The following is a 21,383-nucleotide window of genomic DNA, read 5'->3' on the forward strand; positions in this document are numbered from 1 at the left end:
AGCCTCTGTGATAGTGCCCAGTTCATGAACTGTTTTGGTCCTGATTACACTTACACAGCCGTACATTGTACGTTCGTTCAGTAGTCACAATATAGGTGCTTTTGATTGGCTCCACAGGAGCAAGCCCCCGCCCTCAGAGATAATTTGTGCTACCCACGCCCTGCTTACCCAAAGTCACGTGTACGTGCATGCTTTTTTTCTTCCCGATGGGCGCTCGCCTCAGAACAATATGACATGTTTCGATTGGTGAGGTGATATCGAGGTAATTTAAGTTCACATTTATTCTTTGATTTTATTAATTTATTATGAGGCCAACCATTTGCATGTTATAATAATAATAATTTCATTTTAACATTAAATTTATTAGAAGCACCAAAGCACTTAATTTACTCCGTATAATTGGACTCTCTTCGCACAGCTCAGCTGCACCGAGTCAATAGACTTGAATGGAGCCCTTTACGACTATAGCCAATGGTGGCCAAGAGGGAGCTGCTCGAACACATATCCTCGATAACAAAAGTATTTAGAAATACCGTATGTGCGTCTAGGATCTGGTTTTAGATTATCAGGAAAATTATTATATCGTGAATGACGCGTATAATTGTTGGGCTGTATATTTTCAAGGAGTCAAGACCACCACTAATTGTCATTGTGAATTTGCATTTGGTTTTCATTTACTGTATATTCCAATGTTTACAATTGTCCACTATTTTGGTTTTGTCTGTTAGACTACATTTTGGAATATTCCTACATATTCTCTGCCCGATTTGGGAGGAGAGAGATCGTGACCTGTCATCAATTCTGCACTAAAATCTTGTGAAATTTGTTATCCCATCGCCCTAAAAACAGTTTTGTCCTGCATTTTTTTCTCCACTTTCCTCAAAGAATATTTTTTTGTCCATCACACCTTTGATTTTTCTATATACATATACCAACTCCTTTGTTGTTGGAGATTATTCTAAATGCCAAGAAGTGTTAATTATTCTGTATGGGTGCTGAATTAAGGCTACCCTGGGACAGACAGTGACCCTCTTCTTCCCGGGTTGGTCCACGGATAATGCTGACGGGCTTCGACCCTCCTCCCCAGATGGTACTTTCGCAAATCCCATTTCATTGACAAACAGTGTTTTCTTTAAGTGTGTTGCAGACATAAATTACAGGAAGTAAAGTACTAAGGCGTAGGGATCACACCCAGATTATCCGAAGCTAATGCCTGAGACAGAAATAACATGTCGTGGTATTATTGCATACCAGCATTTTCCAACAATGGCTGTAAAGCACGTAGTTTACCAGTACAACAAAATCTCGCAGGACATCACCAAACAAATGTCTTAAAAAGTTTATGCATATGTTAATGATGTCCGTTCTATCATCGAGTGGAAAAAAACCATTGTTTTGTTTGTCTCAATATGTGACTACTTTAGAGAGATGAACATTATTCAGATAACAAAAAAAAACAGTAAAGTGAAATGGAATCATTTCCACAACTGATCTTTACACACACTGGTTGAGAATTGCTCATTTACATAATGTGTGCATTTTTGACCTACTGTTCACAGACACAAACACGTACCCCCTAAATCTGCTTATCATCGCCTGGCCCCAACTTCCTGCTGTGCTGTTGATGATGCTGACCAAGCAGGTGGCCTGCTGGTTCAAGCCTGGATGGAGCCCAGAGTTGCCTCACAAGACGGATTAGCCTACTCAGGGTCAGCCCATCACCACCATGCTACATATTTGCACACATTGGATTAGCTCAACACGGTCCGGGAACAGCAGTGCAGAAAAATATCCACAAAGTAATACCGTATTGTCCGGTGTATTAGGCGTACCAAAGTATAAGGCGCACCCCCAAGGAATGGTGTATTTTCAAACTTTTTTCCATATATAAAGCGCACCAGAATATAAATCGCACCTTCAAAGAATGAAAAAAGTTTTCCAAATACAATATAGACATTCATATAATAGTTTGCAAATATAAGGCACACCACATTATAGGGTGCTATGGTAGAGGCTTGAGTTCCACACTACTTATTCTACAGGGGGAAATGCTGACAGTCATTGTGAGACCTGTTGTGGCTCAATATTACTTCACATAGAAGGCACACCTATGTATAAGGTCATATTTTGAACAAAATGAAGGCTTTTGGGTGCACCTTATACAACAGAAAATACGGTACAGGTATTTAAATTTGAGGTTCCCGTATTGCAATTATAAGAGGATGTGTAAATTTGTTCCACAACTTTATTTCAAGTTTGTCTGTGTAAGCTCTCAGTCGTACAGGACTGATCCATCGATGAGAAGGTTTCTTCAGCCGTCATCTGTACAAATTTGAAGGTTTCCCACATTTCGCCTCCTATCCAAGAGGCTTCGTCAGCGAACTAAAGTCTGACTGGTCGTATCGGCCCTATTTATATATCCCTAATGTCCAGCCATGGCGGCACCGGACACAGCTATGATAGGTCCTCAGGTTGGGGGGAGCAGAGGACCCCTTCCTGTGGCCCCACTGATTGTTCCTACATTCCTGACTAACGACTGGCCTATTACCCCCACTCCCCCCGGTATCACCTCATCAGCATAACGACCCTCATCAGCATTACGAATGTTGCCTAACCTGTTTTGCTTAAGCAGGCTATTGTATGAACGATCCAAATTGAACCTCACCCCACCAGACCGGTTTAATGAAGGATTTTGTTGTTTTATAAGAATCGCTTCTTTTACCCCCCTTTCAAACCATCTATGTTCTTTCGCTAAGATTTTAACCTCATTGTCGTCAAATGAGTGGTTGCTAGCTTTTAGGTGCAAATGTACTGCCGATTGAGGCCCACTTGTATTATCCCTGCGATGTTGATATAGTCTTTTTTTGAGAATTTGTTGAGTCTCCCCAATGTACTGCTCTTTATTTGAGAATTTATTTCAAGTTGTTCTCAACGTCACCTCTCCAAAAGATTATTGTTTGTTTTCAATTAAACTGTACAATTTTAGAATCCGGTCTTTGGTATTTGAATCAACAATGTTTTTCAGCACAATATTTGAATTAAGGCACTCAATTGATCAAAAACATGAATGTGTATGTTTTTGAAATGTGGGAGGAATCCAGTGTTCCTGCAGAACGCCAATGTCGCAGAAGGAGAACATGCAGTACAAAAAAAATGTCCAGCAGGCACTCTGGAAATTTTAGTTTGCACCGCAGGAAGTGCCATCGTCCTTTCTCACTGCGCTTGGAAAAAAGAGTCGGACTGTTGTGGATTAGCGCTCATCATCTCTTGCGTGTCACTTCTCTTCTTGGTATCACATTTCGCTCAAAACAAGTGTCCCTTGCACAGCGTAACGTAATATCTTCTTGTTGCCTGACACCTCACATATTGAGACGAGGCTGAGAGAGAAGAAGGGGAAAATCATTAAAGAAATTGATTTTTTTTTTCAATCACTCTGCCTCGGTCAAATAAAAAGGGGGTGGGTTTAGTGGTCCCATCGGATATCGCTCTGCCTCTTGCCATCCGGAAGCATGTGAGGCGTCATGGTGAAAAGGTCGATACTCATTGTCATTAAGGGCAGGAAATGCTCAGTCACTTTAATGCCAACGTCAGACTACACAAATGTTGCCTGATCTTGAACTGACAGATTGTCTGCAAAAAAAAAAATGTAGACGATCCTAAATTAGCTTTTGAGGATGTTACAGTATATCGTATGACTGCAATGATTCATCCAAAGTTAGCATGTCGAACAAGGATATTGAGGTCAACCGCGAACTGTGTGACAATCCCATTAGTGTGTTCAGTTCATCACATCTTATATTTTGGGCTAAATAAAAGATAGAAGGTAAAAAGATAAAAGGTAGCTGATCCGTTGGTCGTTTTCGATCCGCAGTTGCTGCCACTGCATGTGCGGGAGCCATTTAAAGGACAACCGACGCCTCCGAACAAGTTGTGTCCAGAATTTGTAAAATCACTTCAAATGACTTCTACTGAGCGTATTTTACAAATATTCCACCGCATATAGCTATATTTTACGTTTTAAGACTCGCGCTGAATATTCAGGAAGTCTTGTATTCGAGTTGATGACGATCCCCACGTGACGTCACGTTTGGACCGCCCCTGACCGAGAAAGCGACACACAATGCATTTTGCGGTACTTTGTTTGGTCTGAAAACTTCGTGTTGATCTCTGTTGATGGCGAAATTAGAAGGAAAACACACAAATAACGCGATGGTGAATCGTTGTGTGTTGCACCAAGACTACTATTTGATACTAGTTGACACAAATTCCCAGCAGACAAATCACCCCATTTCCAACAGAGCTTGGGCGGCATCTTCTACATTTTCTGGGTGCTACATTGCTGTCATTGATGGCTCGAATTGATCTGGGAGGACTCCTTTAATCGATTGCAAACATTTATTCTTCCCTCTTCAGAACTGTTTGAACCATATTCATAACTGGATGAGTAACACGAAAGCATCTCTGAATCTGAAGCCATTGTTTTGATTCTCGAGCAAGATAAGACGTCTTGGTGTGACGTCACGAACTGGGGGCGGGACATCCTGAAACTGGCCATTGCCGGGTTCATTTTGAAGTCATTTTCAGACACTTTAAGTCATTTTTATTGGTGTTTTTCATTTGACTAAAAATATCAGCCTGCGTGTGTTGGGTATTTTAGATGTGAAAAACATTTTCTGATGTCAGTTAGGAAACAAAAAAATTGTGTCGGTTGTGCTTTAAGGATATAGCATACCTGTGATTGCAAATATGCCGAGTTGCCGCAGTGACACCCTGCCATCTTTAAAAAAATATCATTCTTGGCGTCTACACATAGAGGAAGTAAGTCTCGACCTTGCCACCTCAAAAATAGCCTGACCTTCATTCGGGCATCAGTGGGACACCTCGCTGGAGGACAGAATCATGTTCAAGTTACCTGATGATGACAGGATGTAGTTGTGACATTTCAAAGGCAATTGATCTTTAACCCTTCCATACTAATGAACATATAGATACAGTTAGGAACCACAGATGTTTTCAAAATGAATCCATAATCTGTCAGACACCAATAAACGGGGAAATCAATTATCATTTGCTCCACATTATTTATCATGTGAAAGCACTATGCAAATGAGGATGTATTGTGTTGTATTAATTTCGGTGACCAGTGCCGGGCCGTGCATGTCACTCATAGGCCTTCAGTAGGGCTACGTCTGAATCAACAATGGCGAGTGTATTGTGATTTACTACACATCTACTAGAGGTTGACATTGGACAGGAAATTACTAACCTAAGAAATACTGTCATTAAGCTGTTAGAATTATTACTATGAACGTGTAGATTTGTGATAACCTCATAAAACTGCAATATTATTTGCTATTTCTGCTACCTTTAATGCTGTCTAACCTTTCTTAATGATGCCTATCTATTCTTGAAAAGTCCGTCTTGAAAATTGCTTTAACAATATCTGCAACTAAATCCCTTTCTTCTCCTCCTTCAGTCATTGTGGGTTGACAAAACCGCTATTAAATCAAAATAAAAATATTTTTGCTGATGTAGCTCGCTACAGATACAGTGTGCTAGCTGCCGCCAGTATGCTCTTATCACTAGCGGCTAGTGATACTATGATTGGCTAGTCACGAGCCAATGGCTAGTGACTAGCCAATCATGTGACTAGCTAATTAAAGTTTGCGAACACTCTGACGTTTTCAGTGCCTACAAGCAGGCCTTGTGTTGTCAACTCAAAATCTGATTGTTTAAACCAGGGGTGTCAAAGTCATTTTTTGCCGCGGGCCACATTGTAGTTATGGTTTCCTCTCGAGGGCCGTTATGAATTTGGGGAACCCATTAGAATCTTTAAATCCCTTCAAATATTACATATAGAGCACACAGCAAATTAATGAATAACTTGTTTTCAAATCAGAAGTCAAGAATAATGACTTTTATTGTGGTCGACATCCAAAAATATGAAATTTTGGCTCAGATTTTAGCAATCATCATGGAATTTAACAAGTTTGATTTGCTTTCGCGGGCCGAAAAAAATGATGTGGCGGGCCGGATTTGGCCCGCGGGCCTTGACTTTGACACCATGGTTTAAACCCACAGTTTCATCGACACTTATTTGATGCGACAGAGCTCGCAGAGCTGATTGTGAAGTCGTCCAGGTAGATTTCTGACCCTTGTAACAAATGATTGCTAAAATGTGATTGGTGAAATGCTTAAATACGAAAACACACATCTGGAAGCAGCACAACCGCATACCTGTGAACTTATATGTTTTCCCCGTATTATCTACGTTTTTTTCATCATTTTGAATTGTGTACGCCGTATAACAACTTTTATATGATTAAAAAAATTCTGCGGTTATCGAATCTTTGTCGATGAAGCATGACATGCTAATGCTAATGCGTCATATTGTTTTTGTTCGATTTTCTATTTCCGTATTTGAAGTCCGGCATTTGTGTTGCAATCGAGAAATCAACTAGTTATAACGTAGAAGTAAGCATGGGAGAACCGTAAAGTACGAAGAGAAAAACTCTAGGATCGGGTCGCCACCAAAATGAATGGGAGAGTCTCCAAGGTGAATACTCTGGATGCATAAGATCGTCGACAAAAGGTCCTCAGTTTTCGTTCTGCGTTCCGTGTAAAAAGGACACTGCGTACGGTCGATTATGAAAGCATAATGTGCGCATGCGCGGTAAACTGCATTCCCGCTTGTGCTAGCGTTTTTTTATCATTTCAAATAATGTACGGCGTACTACAACTTTTAGACGGGAATTGTAATCATTTATAAGGGCAGCTATTAGCCAAGGTTGACAGGTATGCAACAGGGGAAAGCAATGAAAGGAAGTTGAAAGACAATTTGGAATTATTTTATAAGAATTCGTGGACAAAATCTAATTCACAATTGTCTCAAATATTTGATGGCCCACCACAGTCAGTGACGAATGACAAAGGCTTCATTCATTCTAATGTCTGCTTGGTAAGCAGCCTCAGAGCTGACATTCACATACCTGTATTTAAAATATTTCAAATTGTGTGTTAAGCCTCACCTTATTTGTAATTACAAATCAGCTATCGTAGAAAATTTTATTTATTCTTTCACTACTTTTTTTTAATTGGACGTGCATACAGGTACTGTATGGTAACCTGCTTCAATTGAACCTCAGATCAAATTTTATGACTCACGGCTGCCCTCTATTTGTTCGTGGGTGCAAGCAAGGAAGAAATGGAATACAAAGCACCCTGAAAGAAAAAAATGATGTGGCGGGCCGGATTTGGCCCGCGGGCCTTGACTTTGACACCATGGTTTAAACCCACAGTTTCATCGACACTTATTTGATGCGACAGAGCTCGCAGAGCTGATTGTGAAGTCGTCCAGGTAGATTTCTGACCCTTGTAACAAATGATTGCTAAAATGTGATTGGTGAAATGCTTAAATACGAAAACACACATCTGGAAGCAGCACAACCGCATACCTGTGAACTTATATGTTTTCCCCGTATTATCTACGTTTTTTTCATCATTTTGAATTGTGTACGCCGTATAACAACTTTTATATGATTAAAAAAATTCTGCGGTTATCGAATCTTTGTCGATGAAGCATGACATGCTAATGCTAATGCGTCATATTGTTTTTGTTCGATTTTCTATTTCCGTATTTGAAGTCCGGCATTTGTGTTGCAATCGAGAAATCAACTAGTTATAACGTAGAAGTAAGCATGGGAGAACCGTAAAGTACGAAGAGAAAAACTCTAGGATCGGGTCGCCACCAAAATGAATGGGAGAGTCTCCAAGGTGAATACTCTGGATGCATAAGATCGTCGACAAAAGGTCCTCAGTTTTCGTTCTGCGTTCCGTGTAAAAAGGACACTGCGTACGGTCGATTATGAAAGCATAATGTGCGCATGCGCGGTAAACTGCATTCCCGCTTGTGCTAGCGTTTTTTTATCATTTCAAATAATGTACGGCGTACTACAACTTTTAGACGGGAATTGTAATCATTTATAAGGGCAGCTATTAGCCAAGGTTGACAGGTATGCAACAGGGGAAAGCAATGAAAGGAAGTTGAAAGACAATTTGGAATTATTTTATAAGAATTCGTGGACAAAATCTAATTCACAATTGTCTCAAATATTTGATGGCCCACCACAGTCAGTGACGAATGACAAAGGCTTCATTCATTCTAATGTCTGCTTGGTAAGCAGCCTCAGAGCTGACATTCACATACCTGTATTTAAAATATTTCAAATTGTGTGTTAAGCCTCACCTTATTTGTAATTACAAATCAGCTATCGTAGAAAATTTTATTTATTCTTTCACTACTTTTTTTTAATTGGACGTGCATACAGGTACTGTATGGTAACCTGCTTCAATTGAACCTCAGATCAAATTTTATGACTCACGGCTGCCCTCTATTTGTTCGTGGGTGCAAGCAAGGAAGAAATGGAATACAAAGCACCCTGAAATGTTTACTGCGGTCAAGTCAAGTGAGCCGCCACTTCGATTGACATCACGGTGCATTACGGTTTATTTTGAAATAATGGGCCTCTGAAATGTGAAAACGTATTGATATTGTTCGTCAATTAAAAAAAAAAAGTCTAAATAAAAAAATATTCTATACAAAATAAGATATTGTCATGAAAATGCGCGTTAATCGAGACCAACAGAAAATTGCGACTCACCCTGAATCTCCTCGAGATTGTTCTGGAAACTATGGGCGGGACATAGTGCCACACTGTGCGCCGTTGCGTCACTTCCTTCATAATTTAATAATCTAAGCGCACAACTCCGTTACATACACCCCCCTTAAATTATGCAGAAGTGAGGCAACATACACACGGAAGACAACAGAAAGACCAACAGGCACAATAGACAAGGTTATCGGGCAAGGATGTACAAGAATGCTGTCTAATTATGTCACTCATCTGACCAACTACGTCAGGTGACTGGAGTAAGGGATCTGTCGCCGGTGTGTCAGGGTCTGTGTGCTCGTCGGAGATGCACTGTACTGGGTCTGGGAAGGAACTCTGTCCCCACTAACATAAGTGGCCTCAGCTCGCACCTGCCCATTCCCCTCTGTACAAACTACATCACCCTGCATAGCACTACATAACTGTGAATGTGACGGGTGTCACAACAGTGACTGTCTTCATCTCCACGATGCTGCCGTATTTATGAAGACGAGACGCGTGGATGTGTCTTTTTATTTCTTTTATTTCTGCAACACTGCAACACAGTATGGCAGAAGGGATGGGTGAAGTCGCATGGGTTTCGTCATGTGATTAACCTGAATCTCCTCGAGATTGTTCTCAAATGCAAAACATTGTAGATAACAAAACAGAATTAACAACGTGTGATCGTATAGTGGTTATTTACAGAAAAAGAGAATACAACACAAGTTCACTGTTATTTACAAGATGTCCCTGAACGCATCATGGGCGGAGACTCGGCAGAACACGCGGTGCGCTTGTAATGGCTGGCGCACAGTTCAACCAGCCACGGACACTCACGGGCAAATGAAACACGACACAAGAAACTAAATATTGTTCAATAAAAACGAAATGAAACAATTATTACCTGCAACACAGTATGGCAGAAGGGATGGGTGAAGTCGCATGGGTTTCGTCTTGTGATTAACTGCGCAATAGAAAAGCACTATGAAGCTAAGTTCCACTCGACAAAACGTGAAGTAAATAATGACACAAAAAGTAATCTGAACTCGAATGAATAAGGGAACTAATTAGATAACACTAGACAGTAAAAAAGGGGAAACAAAATAAGATATTGTCATGAAAATGCGCGTTAATCGAGACCAACAGAAAATTGCGACTCACCCTGAATCTCCTCGAGATTGTTCTGGAAACTATGGGCGGGACATAGTGCCACACTGTGCGCCGTTGCGTCACTTCCTTCATAATTTAATAATCTAAGCGCACAACTCCGTTACATATATCCTGAGACCGAATAAACATTGGGGGAAACCAGAGCACCCCAGCTATCCAACCAGACCACTGTGATACAGATCTGATATTTTATTTTAAAATAATGGGCCTCTAAAAAGTGAAACCATATTGATATTGTTCGTCAATTTAAAAAAAAAAAACTTCTACAACATCGAATAATATTCGATATCCCGGGACATAATCAACACTGGGGGAAACCAGAGCACCCCAGCTATCCTACCAGAGCAGTCTGATTCAGATCTGATGTTTTATGTTGGAATAATGGGCCTCTGAAAAGTGAAAACATATTGATATTGTTCATCAATATAAAAAAACTTCTAAATCAAAAAATATTCGATATCCCTGGACCAAATAAACACTGGGGGAAACCAGGGCACCTGAGCTATCCAACCAGACCACTCTGATAGAGGTCTGATGTGTTATTTTGAAATAAAGGGCCGCTGAAAAGTGACAACTGACCTGTTTCCTGACTTCAATGTATGTGAACATGTTGGTATTGTGTGTCAATGTTTAAACATTCTAAATTGAACAATATTCGATATCCCGGGACATAATCAACAGTGGGGAGAATTAGATCACCCCAGCTATCCTACAAGACCAGTCTGATACAGATCTGATGGGGGTTTTTTTTTTTAATAATGGGCCTCTGAAAAGTGATACCGTATCGATATTGTTCATCAATATATAAAAAAAACTTCTAAATCAGAAAATATTCGATATCCCTGGACCAAATAAACACTGGGGGAAACTCGAGCACCCCAGCTATCCACCAGACCTTTTTCTTGACTCCAATGCATGTGAACATGTGGGTATTCAATGTTTAAAAAGTTCTAGATCAGAAAGTATTTGATATCCCTGGACCAAATCAACACTGGGGGAAACTAGGGAGCCCCAGCTATTTGTTATTGTAGCGCTTTCCCGACATACATAATGTAAACTTGGATTTGTTTTTACACCTTTTCTAGTACACAAATGCGCTTACTGACACAGTTTATCTGGTCGATCCCGCCCAATGCCACACAGAGATGAAAGATTCCACGACTGCGGCCAAAAGATTCCGGTATTTATACTTCCATGATTTCACCAATGTGGATGTGGTCCTGACATATCTTATCCTACACCCAAACTTAATTGTGCCACCTGCATCACAGATGGGAATATTTTTGATTTTACTCTTCAGGTTATTCAATGCATGTCATATAAGTAAGACCAACTTTCACAGTTGGAATATTTTTATTCTTGTCACCTTCATCAAACACAGTGAATTCTTAACGATACGAAGAACCCACCACGGAAAAGCAGAGTGGGAAGAAAAAAATGGAGAAGAGGATCTGTGTTTCACCCCACACAACGGGATTCATCCAGCTGTGGCGTGATTCTTACCTTGGCAAATTTAACTCTTCCATAAATATAGAATGGTCACTGCATGTGTTTCATAAAATGGTGAAACAATGTGACCTAGTATCATTGGTGTTTTAAAATGGTGCAGTCCAACTCAATTTGCTACTTCCACAAGACAACAACAACAATTATAAAATAACATTTCCAAACATTCCACATTTTCACTTTAAAACCGCAATTAAAGAAATGGCCAAAGAGAGGGAAAAACATGGATTAGAAATACAGGCAGCATCCGGTTTGTTATTTCATATTGTTCACCCACGAAAGAAAATGTGTATTTGATTGTAGCCTCCAGAAATGGATGACGGAAAAAAAAATTATAGCTCAGAGAATCTCTGAAAGCAGCCGGATACTCGTCTGCCAGGTGAGGTAGTGCATGTACTTTGTGGCGGAAAGATAAATTCGACCCAAACAAGGAAAAACGAAGACTGACCTTCCCTGAAAGTATGCTTTGTAATGTCATGAGAGGCTAGCTCTCAGCGGGACAGGACAAGGAGCGCAATGGGCGACAGGTTTGAATACAAACAAAGGTTTTAATAAAGGGTTTCAGGGGGGAATTCACAAGTAACAAAGGCAAGAATAGTGTCTCTTCCAATATTTAAATCATAACAAAGTCTCTTCCGAGGTGAAACTGAAGACGGAGTTCTTTTCCATGAGTTTCTAGGCCTCACCCCTCTCGACGTCCTGCTCATGTAGCCTAGCCACCTTTTGCAAGGTCCGAATCCAGCATCCTGTCATATGGTCCCAACTGGCAATGAGTTCCACGCGGCAATCAGTTTCTCCACAGAGCACAGCAACAGAGCTTGTCATCACGTATGAACTACGTAAATGAACTCTAGACCAGTGGTCCCCAACCTTTTTTGCGCCACTGACCGTTTTAATGTCAGACAATGTTTTCACGGACCAGCAGATAAATACAACAAAATAAGACGTTTGTTTTTTACTCATTTTGCTAGGTTACAGTAGGCTAATTTTAGCGGTATGTATCACGTGACCTAGACAAGCGTTTTGACATGCGTCAAGAGTAAGTTAGTTATAGACGGATGTAATCTGGTAATTTTTCATTTTATGTAAATTACAGTAAAGTCTCGTTACATCGATATCGGTTATATCGATAGTACCGCTTATTACGATACTATTTTCATTTCCCTTGCACATTTCTAGTCTTTTTATGTATAATTAGTACCGTTTAGTACGATACCCGGTTATGACGATAATCCGGTTATTACGGTGCTCCTTTTCATCCCCCGCCGGCCATTTTTGTTGTTTATATCGATATATCCATCGCGCCATTGGTCAACTTGGTCACGTGTCTTGTTACGTGAGCCGCCATCGGTCGCGCCATTGGTCGCGCCATTGGTCGACTTGGTCACATGAGCCGCCATCGGTCGCGCTATTGGTCGACGTGGCCGTGTGACTTTGTCACGTGACACGCCATCGGTCGCGCCATTCGTCAACTTGGTCACGTGTCTTGGTTACGTGTCACGCCATCAGACGCTAGCTCGTGTGTAGCAGACGAGATTGAAGTGTTTGTGTTAAAAGGTAAAAATGGGAAGCAGAAGAAGATTGATTGACTTTTTTAAATTGTATACATAATACAGTAAGATGTAAGCGTTGCAGTTTCCCTGTTGTGTTATGTACATGCCCACTGTACTGTATATGAATGCAATCGTTTTTTGCAACAATGTTTCTTGTTTTGTCTGCTGAAGCGCGATGATTTTGAAAATTATTAACATTCCATACTGTGTATTAAAGGACAGCCGATGTCACTTTTTATTTCAAATGCAAATAAAAATGACTTCACGCCAAGACGTCTTGCATTGCTTGTGAATCCAAACAATGGCTTCAGATTCGGATAATATGCTTTCTTGTTACACATCCAGTTATGAATATGTTTCAAATACACTGTAGTTCTGAAGATTAAAGCATACATGTTTACAATCATTAAAGAATTATATGTGCCATTTTGAGGCAACATTGGGGGAACATCTCCCAAAAAAAAAGGGAGCTAATGGCCAGCTCCGTTTCTTATATGGCGCTTGGCTGCCCTCTTTTGGCGGCTTTTGTTTAATGCAGTTCGGCGCAGGATCGGATATATCGATAGTCCCGGTTATATCGATATTTTTTCGGACTCCCTTACAACGGGATTCATCCAGCTGTGGCGTGATTCTTACCTTGGCAAATTTAACTCTTCCATAAATATAGAATGGTCACTGCATGTGTTTCATAAAATGGTGAAACAATGTGACCTAGTATCATTGGTGTTTTAAAATGGTGCAGTCCAACTCAATTTGCTACTTCCACAAGACAACAACAACAATTATAAAATAACATTTCCAAACATTCCACATTTTCACTTTAAAACCGCAATTAAAGAAATGGCCAAAGAGAGGGAAAAACATGGATTAGAAATACAGGCAGCATCCGGTTTGTTATTTCATATTGTTCACCCACGAAAGAAAATGTGTATTTGATTGTAGCCTCCAGAAATGGATGACGGAAAAAAAAATTATAGCTCAGAGAATCTCTGAAAGCAGCCGGATACTCGTCTGCCAGGTGAGGTAGTGCATGTACTTTGTGGCGGAAAGATAAATTCGACCCAAACAAGGAAAAACGAAGACTGACCTTCCCTGAAAGTATGCTTTGTAATGTCATGAGAGGCTAGCTCTCAGCGGGACAGGACAAGGAGCGCAATGGGCGACAGGTTTGAATACAAACAAAGGTTTTAATAAAGGGTTTCAGGGGGAATTCACAAGTAACAAAGGCAAGAATAGTGTCTCTTCCAATATTTAAATCATAACAAAGTCTCTTCCGAGGTGAAACTGAAGACGGAGTTCTTTTCCATGAGTTTCTAGGCCTCACCCCTCTCGACGTCCTGCTCATGTAGCCTAGCCACCTTTTGCAAGGTCCGAATCCAGCATCCTGTCATATGGTCCCAACTGGCAATGAGTTCCACGCGGCAATCAGTTTCTCCACAGAGCACAGCAACAGAGCTTGTCATCACGTATGAACTACGTAAATGAACTCTAGACCAGTGGTCCCCAACCTTTTTTGCGCCACTGACCGTTTTAATGTCAGACAATGTTTTCACGGACCAGCAGATAAATACAACAAAATAAGACGTTTGTTTTTTACTCATTTTGCTAGGTTACAGTAGGCTAATTTTAGCGGTATGTATCACGTGACCTAGACAAGCGTTTTGACATGCGTCAAGAGTAAGTTAGTTATAGACGGATGTAATCTGGTAATTTTTCATTTTATGTAAATTACAGTAAAGTCTCGTTACATCGATATCGGTTATATCGATAGTACCGCTTATTACGATACTATTTTCATTTCCCTTGCACATTTCTAGTCTTTTTATGTATAATTAGTACCGTTTAGTACGATACCCGGTTATGACGATAATCCGGTTATTACGGTGCTCCTTTTCATCCCCCGCCGGCCATTTTTGTTGTTTATATCGATATATCCATCGCGCCATTGGTCAACTTGGTCACGTGTCTTGTTACGTGAGCCGCCATCGGTCGCGCCATTGGTCGCGCCATTGGTCGACTTGGTCACATGAGCCGCCATCGGTCGCGCTATTGGTCGACGTGGCCGTGTGACTTTGTCACGTGACACGCCATCGGTCGCGCCATTCGTCAACTTGGTCACGTGTCTTGGTTACGTGTCACGCCATCAGACGCTAGCTCGTGTGTAGCAGACGAGATTGAAGTGTTTGTGTTAAAAGGTAAAAATGGGAAGCAGAAGAAGATTGATTGACTTTTTTAAATTGTATACATAATACAGTAAGATGTAAGCGTTGCAGTTTCCCTGTTGTGTTATGTACATGCCCACTGTACTGTATATGAATGCAATCGTTTTTTGCAACAATGTTTCTTGTTTTGTCTGCTGAAGCGCGATGATTTTGAAAATTATTAACATTCCATACTGTGTATTAAAGGACAGCCGATGTCACTTTTTATTTCAAATGCAAATAAAAATGACTTCACGCCAAGACGTCTTGCATTGCTTGTGAATCCAAACAATGGCTTCAGATTCGGATAATATGCTTTCTTGTTACACATCCAGTTATGAATATGTTTCAAATACACTGTAGTTCTGAAGATTAAAGCATACATGTTTACAATCATTAAAGAATTATATGTGCCATTTTGAGGCAACATTGGGGGAACATCTCCCAAAAAAAAAGGGAGCTAATGGCCAGCTCCGTTTCTTATATGGCGCTTGGCTGCCCTCTTTTGGCGGCTTTTGTTTAATGCAGTTCGGCGCAGGATCGGATATATCGATAGTCCCGGTTATATCGATATTTTTTCGGACTCCCTTGAATATCGATACAACGAGACTTTACTGTATTTATTCTTTCTGCGCGGCCCGGTACCAAATGACCCACGGACCGTTACCGGTGGTTGGGGACCTCTCTCTGCTCTAGACCACGCAATATTTAGCATTACTCGTTTGTCATTTGACTCGCACTAAGCCTGGATCATTTTCAAGGCTTCATTAAGCTTTATGTCCTTGTCCTTCCTGTTCTGTGACTTCCACCACAAAGGTACGCAAAGACAAACATTAATTGGGGTCACCTTTCACTGTTTCCTCTATTTTTGTGGCAGTAGGATATTTTCGTCTTGTGTGCATCAGATTTTAATATGTATATAATTGGGAAACCTTTATTTGTCTCACAATGAAACACGCGATTTATATCAGCAACATTAAGAAGGAAGTAGGAAAACATATTTTGCATACACATAAAAATAAATGAACTGTACACAGTACAGAATCTTCTTTTCCTTTCGGCTTTTCCCTTCAAGGGGTCGCTACAGCGAATCAGTACAGAATGCAACATAAAATACATATACACATATATCCAACTGCATATATCCTGCATAAGGTGGCTGTGTTATTTAAAATGGGTCAGTGGGGGTGACTCTTTTTTTTTTTTTTTTTTTGCTTTCAGAGTGGCCTGGAGGGGGTGAGAGGGCCTGCCCGTCATAGCCTTTAGCTTGGCTAGCATCCCCCCCTTGCTCACTTCCTCCAGATTGTCTAGGCCTAGGGAGCAGCCCAGGACAGAGCTGGCCATCCTGACCAGTCGGTCCAGCCTCTCTCTGTCCTGGGCTTAGATGCTGCCTGACCCGCAGGCTATGCCATAATGAATGGTTGAAGGCCCCATAGAGTCATAGAAGGTCTTAAAGAATGACCTCTGAACTCCAAAACACCTCATTTTTTTAGTAGATCAAAGCGTCCATATTGGTAGACCAGTTAGTTTATTATTGAGAAGGGCACCCAGGTACTTGTAAATGTAGACTCCCCCCCCCCCCCAAATGAACAAACAAACAAAAAAAAAAACAAATACTGACATTTAAATACAGTGAGACCTCAACTTACAAACACCTCAACTAACAAACTTTTTGTCTTACAAACGTCAAATTTATGAAAATTAAACCTTATAATAAGCACTATTTTCATAATACACACCCACCACGGCTGGCGGAGTGATCTTCGGCGGAAGCACACAACCAAACAGCACCAGAGGTTAAGTTACCAACAGTCCTTATGGAAGGTGACTCTGCTTCCATAAACCATCAACGACCATCAAAAAGGTAAATAAAACTATTTTACAGCACAGTTTATTTCTTTAATTACAGTCGTCATGTAATGCGCCTCTCTTTCCAAACAGCAATTCCCTTTGGCCTTCGACCTCCAACGCCATTCCATCAAGCCATAAATGACCATCACAAATGTAAATAAAGTGACTTTATCATACAATGCAGTGTATTTCTTTCATTACAATACAATAGCACATTTATTATACATATAACAAGGTATGTTGTGTGTAGTTTTAAGGCTTATTTAGTTGAAAAGTATATTTCATGGAAACCCGGGAACGGATTATTCCCATTTTAATGGTTTCCTATGGGAATTGTTTTTTTTGAGATACACACTTTTCACCTTACACACTCTGTCTGGGAACCAATTAAGTTTGTAAATTGATGTCTCACTGTATATAAAATTTGAATAAATAAACTTTAAATAAATCAAATTTTAATGAATACAAAATAAATAAATAAATAAATAATGGCCACCAAGCCACTTCCTTGACCCTGTGGAGATTGAAAAGCCTAGAGTCGTCAGTCTTTCAAACTTAATCCGCCCAATGGAGATGTCAAATTCATTGTTGTCGTTTGATTTATTTTTGTTTGCAGTCCACATAAAATGAAGTGGCGGGCCAGATCTGATCTTGTGTTTGACACCTGTGATGTAGATCAACACATGCTGAGTTGATATTTAGGTCAACTCCACTGGAGGCAATGCAAAATGACAAAGCCCAACTATAATTCACCCACGCCCACCACCGCCGCTCTTCAATCAGTGAGAAGTCCATGATGTTCCAACACAATCTGAACATAAAGTGCTCGTGAACATCAAGCTTGTGCTCGCTATCAGAACAGACGCATATTCAGATTAAACACGCACCATGAAACGCACAGACAACTGTTCCTTAACAATAACATAATAGGAATGAGTTGTTTTTGAGGTTATGAGACTTTGCATGATTAATTGTTATGCAAGCCCCAATTAGAATTCCACATCACACTTAGATACACTGCCATGAGAATTTTCAAAAAATAGAGCAGTAGTCGTCGATGCCCTTGCAGTCATTTAATGACTGGCACAGTTAAATACACAAATGTAAAATGAGAGTACTTGGACGGAATCTGGTGGAAAAGTGAATGCTGAACTTGCGTCTTAAAAGGGCCAACCATACCCCTGAAAATTCTACAGCTTTTGAGTAAAATGTGCAAAATTAAAACCTGTCCGACATTAACAATTACGCTTGAGTATTTCCATCATCTCTGTGTTTTATGTCCCTTCTCAATACTGGAATATTGTGAAATGTATTGATACAATGTGGATTAGTAGAGTAGCACTTAAACTTTATTGTACGTTCGTTCACGAAAACCTGAGGACAAAGAAAACATACTTCAAAATATCGAACCGTTATGAACACCCTGTAGTGTGCAGCAATGGCCTCTCCTTCAATCAATTATTATTTAGTTTTGAGATATGGTGGACGAGGCCCAGTCTCGCCTTGTTAGCATCCAGTGGGATTGTCATTCTGGCAAGCATCAGGCGAGCCAATGAGGCGGAAGCTGGAACAGTGTGTACTAAAACATCTACATTACAGTTGAAACTTTTTGTTCTGATTGTTGTGGTGAGAATGAGCTCAGTGGAGATGGTGCCCCTGTACCCCCCCCCCCCCCAAAAAAAAATAAAAAATCTTGCTTACTGACTCTTTTAATTCATCCAAATTCAAAACATATTCTGGAAATATTCATGTAAAACTGCAATAACACTATATTTAGACACCTCGTGCTAGTAGCTGCTTGAACAAGGAATATAGTACATTCCCATATTACAGGGGTGTCCAAAGTCGGTCCTCGAGGGCCGCCGTCCTGCCTGTTTTCCAGCTCTCCCAGGAGCAACGCACCTGATTCAAATCATCAGGACCATTTTGATGCTGCTTCAGAGCTGGCTGATGAGCTGATGATTTGAATCAGGTGTGTTGCTCCTGGGAGAGCTGGAAAACAGGCAGGACATCGGCCCTCGAGGACCGACTTTGGACACCCCTGCCAGAAGGGTTTTGGCTATAGCGAGACATTTATTTGACACTGCTGTCCTCTGCTGGCTTGTTGTAGCAACAAATCATGACGTCAGTGTGCCACGTCGCAATGGACTGTATGTATCTCTTGTTGCTTGAACACTGATCAGTCATTTGATAATCCCAGCTGCCTTTGGAGCTCAGCTTTCTGTCTCTCCATGTGGTAGATATCTTTGGACATTAGCCTGCATCGATCAAGGACAGACGTATCTTCATGAGGCCAACCATAAAACAATTCATCACCGCACAGGTAAAGACAATGCAGTGGACTTGGGCAATGTACAGGGATTATACTGGACCCCCACTGTGCATTTTGCATGAAAAGAAGAGAAGAAACCAGGCTTAACACACACCAAAAAAAAAGACTTCAGGTCATCACTTTTCTGCCACCCACACATTCCACTGCATTTTACTTCAAAATTATGAAATGGCCCTCTGAGTCTTTACCTGTGGCCAGCCTGGGCTTTGCTGATTTGACAGTGAAGGTGCTTGATGATGGCATTAAAGCGCTTGGTTTGCCCCTAAAACAGTGCAAACATATCATTTAATACAAAGTCAAGGGCCAGGGGCCAAATCTGGACCGCCACATCGTTATATTCGGCCAACGAAAGCAAATCAAACTTGTGAAACTCCATGATGCCTGCTAAACTCCGAAACAAAATTTCAAATTGTTCCATGTAAAGTACAATAACAGTCATTATTTTTTACTTCAAATTTTAAAATTAGTTATTCATTAATTGGTTGTGTGCTCTATATGTAGTATGTGGTGGGGATAAAACATTCTAAGGGCTTCTCCAAATTCATAATGGCCCCCGAGAGGAAACCTTAACTATAATGTGGCCTGCGACAAAAAAAAATTGTTTGGGACCCTTGATTTAATACATGATGTCACCTTGAGTGTTTCTTTTGCCATACCTCGATGTCTTGATTTAACTGGGCATGGCTCTCCAACTCTTTCTGAAGACTTTCTCTCCTCTCTGCTATATTTTCCATCAATTCTCCAATCTCCATCGTCAGGGCCTCAACTTCTTTCTGTCGAGATAAAATCCAGCTTTTCGTACAGCTGTGTTGGTGTCAACGTGGTGGCCAGAAGCTTATATTGATATAAGTATACCTTTGCTGACTGATCTTTGATTTTGTGTGGATTTTCTAAATCCTCCCTCAGCTCTTCCTTGGGCTTCCTCAATATTTGGACAAGGGTTCTCTTCTCTTTGCAAACATCAATATGGTCCCCCTCGCACAAAACTGCCTGCCTGTGGGTCAGCATCTTTGTTCGATAAGTGTCAAACTGAGCCCGTGCCATGCAGGCCTTCTCCTCTTCTTCACTTATTTGCTCAAGGATTTTTGTCTTGTCCACTGTGATGGAGGCACAGTGGTCACGTTTTGCCTGCATTTGCTGCTCTAAATTTATCATGTCATCCTCCACAATGAGGAGGTCTCTTGTTTTATGTCTCAGTTTCTTCTCAGCCTCGTCGTTTTTCTTCTGCATATCCGACAGAGTCACCTGGTAAAATTAATTATTTACACAAATTGAGATATATTAATTGGAAGTAAAATTATGCATTGCATTTTCTACAATTGGGTGCAAATCCATCCATTCAGGCACCAGGCGGGGGACGTCCTCAATTGATTGCCGTCCAATTACAGGGCACACCGAAACGAACAAGCATTCACATCTTGGGGCAATTTAGACTGTTCCTTTAGCCCGCCATGCGTGTTTTTGGAATGTGGGAGGAAACCAGGGTACCCGGAGAAAACCCACGCAGGTACGGGGAAAACATAGACCATCTACACAGGACGGATAAAGCTGGAATCGAAACTGGCACCTCTCCACTTTGAGGTGGCCTCTGTGCCGCCTGGGTGAAAATAGTTAAGTGGGGAGGAACAATAAAACCATTCTTTAGTGTTTTGTTAAAAATAAAGGTGAACCTGCAGGTAGGTGAGAGACTCCTGGTCATTTTGCAGAGTTTCAAACTCAATGGTGTCACGTTGGGTGATAGTTTCCAGAGCTTGGCCTACTGCTAATTGACTTTGAGATCCTGAATGTCAAATAGAAACAAAGTACTGACTTTTTTTTTGTAAAAACGTGCAATTGTGGATTGAAGGTACAACCTCAATCTTAAACGAGAACTATAGCTGATAACGATGTTAGCACTGAAAGCCGTTCTTCTTATTTAAGGAATAAATTGATTACATTTGCAAAATATGCGTGTTCGATTGACTATTGTTCACCCACCTGTACAATCGGTGGGATTTGACATTTTAAAATCAGCTGGGTGTTTTTTCTTTCTTTCTCTAAATGAACTAAGAGCCAAAATTTCGACGTGTTCAACTGCGCCCGCAGTAAAACTACATATCCCAGCGTGCTTTGTAGTACC

The 21,383-nt window shown here is 40.8% G+C and overlaps 1 protein-coding gene and 2 long non-coding RNA genes across 5 annotated transcripts; 1 reads left to right on the forward strand and 2 right to left on the reverse strand.

Annotated features, from left to right (window-relative positions):
* The first annotated feature begins 214 nt into the window (after positions 1-214).
* Positions 215-1,690, forward strand: LOC148903317 (uncharacterized). The gene is made up of 3 exons (XR_016115484.1): positions 215-262; positions 1,006-1,090; positions 1,560-1,690. It is a non-coding gene; the product is annotated as an uncharacterized LOC148903317 (long non-coding RNA).
* A 1,802-nt stretch (positions 1,691-3,492) lies between these two features.
* LOC148903318 (uncharacterized) lies at positions 3,493-9,927 on the reverse strand. Its single transcript, XR_016115483.1, has 3 exons — positions 9,556-9,927; positions 4,733-4,912; positions 3,493-3,630 (listed from the first exon to the last, which is right to left on the reverse strand). It is a non-coding gene; the product is annotated as an uncharacterized LOC148903318 (long non-coding RNA).
* A 4,109-nt stretch (positions 9,928-14,036) lies between these two features.
* On the reverse strand, positions 14,037-21,332 carry ccdc122 (coiled-coil domain containing 122). Of its 3 annotated transcripts, none has more exons than XM_089000104.1 (6): positions 21,242-21,332; positions 20,935-21,044; positions 20,120-20,509; positions 19,921-20,037; positions 19,453-19,526; positions 14,037-14,281 (listed from the first exon to the last, which is right to left on the reverse strand). In XM_089000104.1, the coding sequence occupies exons 1-6, from the start codon at positions 21,264-21,266 to the stop codon at positions 14,194-14,196; spliced, it is 804 nt and encodes a 267-aa protein (XP_088856230.1). In that variant the 5' UTR covers positions 21,267-21,332; the 3' UTR covers positions 14,037-14,193. The 3 variants fall into 3 exon arrangements, with proteins under 3 accessions (XP_088856230.1, XP_088856240.1, XP_088856250.1); XM_089000114.1 differs by lacking the exon at positions 14,037-14,281 and adding an exon at positions 18,901-19,190; XM_089000124.1 differs by lacking the exon at positions 14,037-14,281 and adding an exon at positions 19,180-19,309.
* Positions 21,333-21,383: the final 51 nt, after the last annotated feature.

The sequence above is a fragment of the Hippocampus bargibanti genome, linkage group LG01 (assembly GCF_051943395.1).
Source record: "Hippocampus bargibanti isolate YZ-2025 linkage group LG01, ASM5194339v1, whole genome shotgun sequence".
NCBI classification, from domain to species: Eukaryota; Metazoa; Chordata; class Actinopteri; order Syngnathiformes; family Syngnathidae; genus Hippocampus; species Hippocampus bargibanti.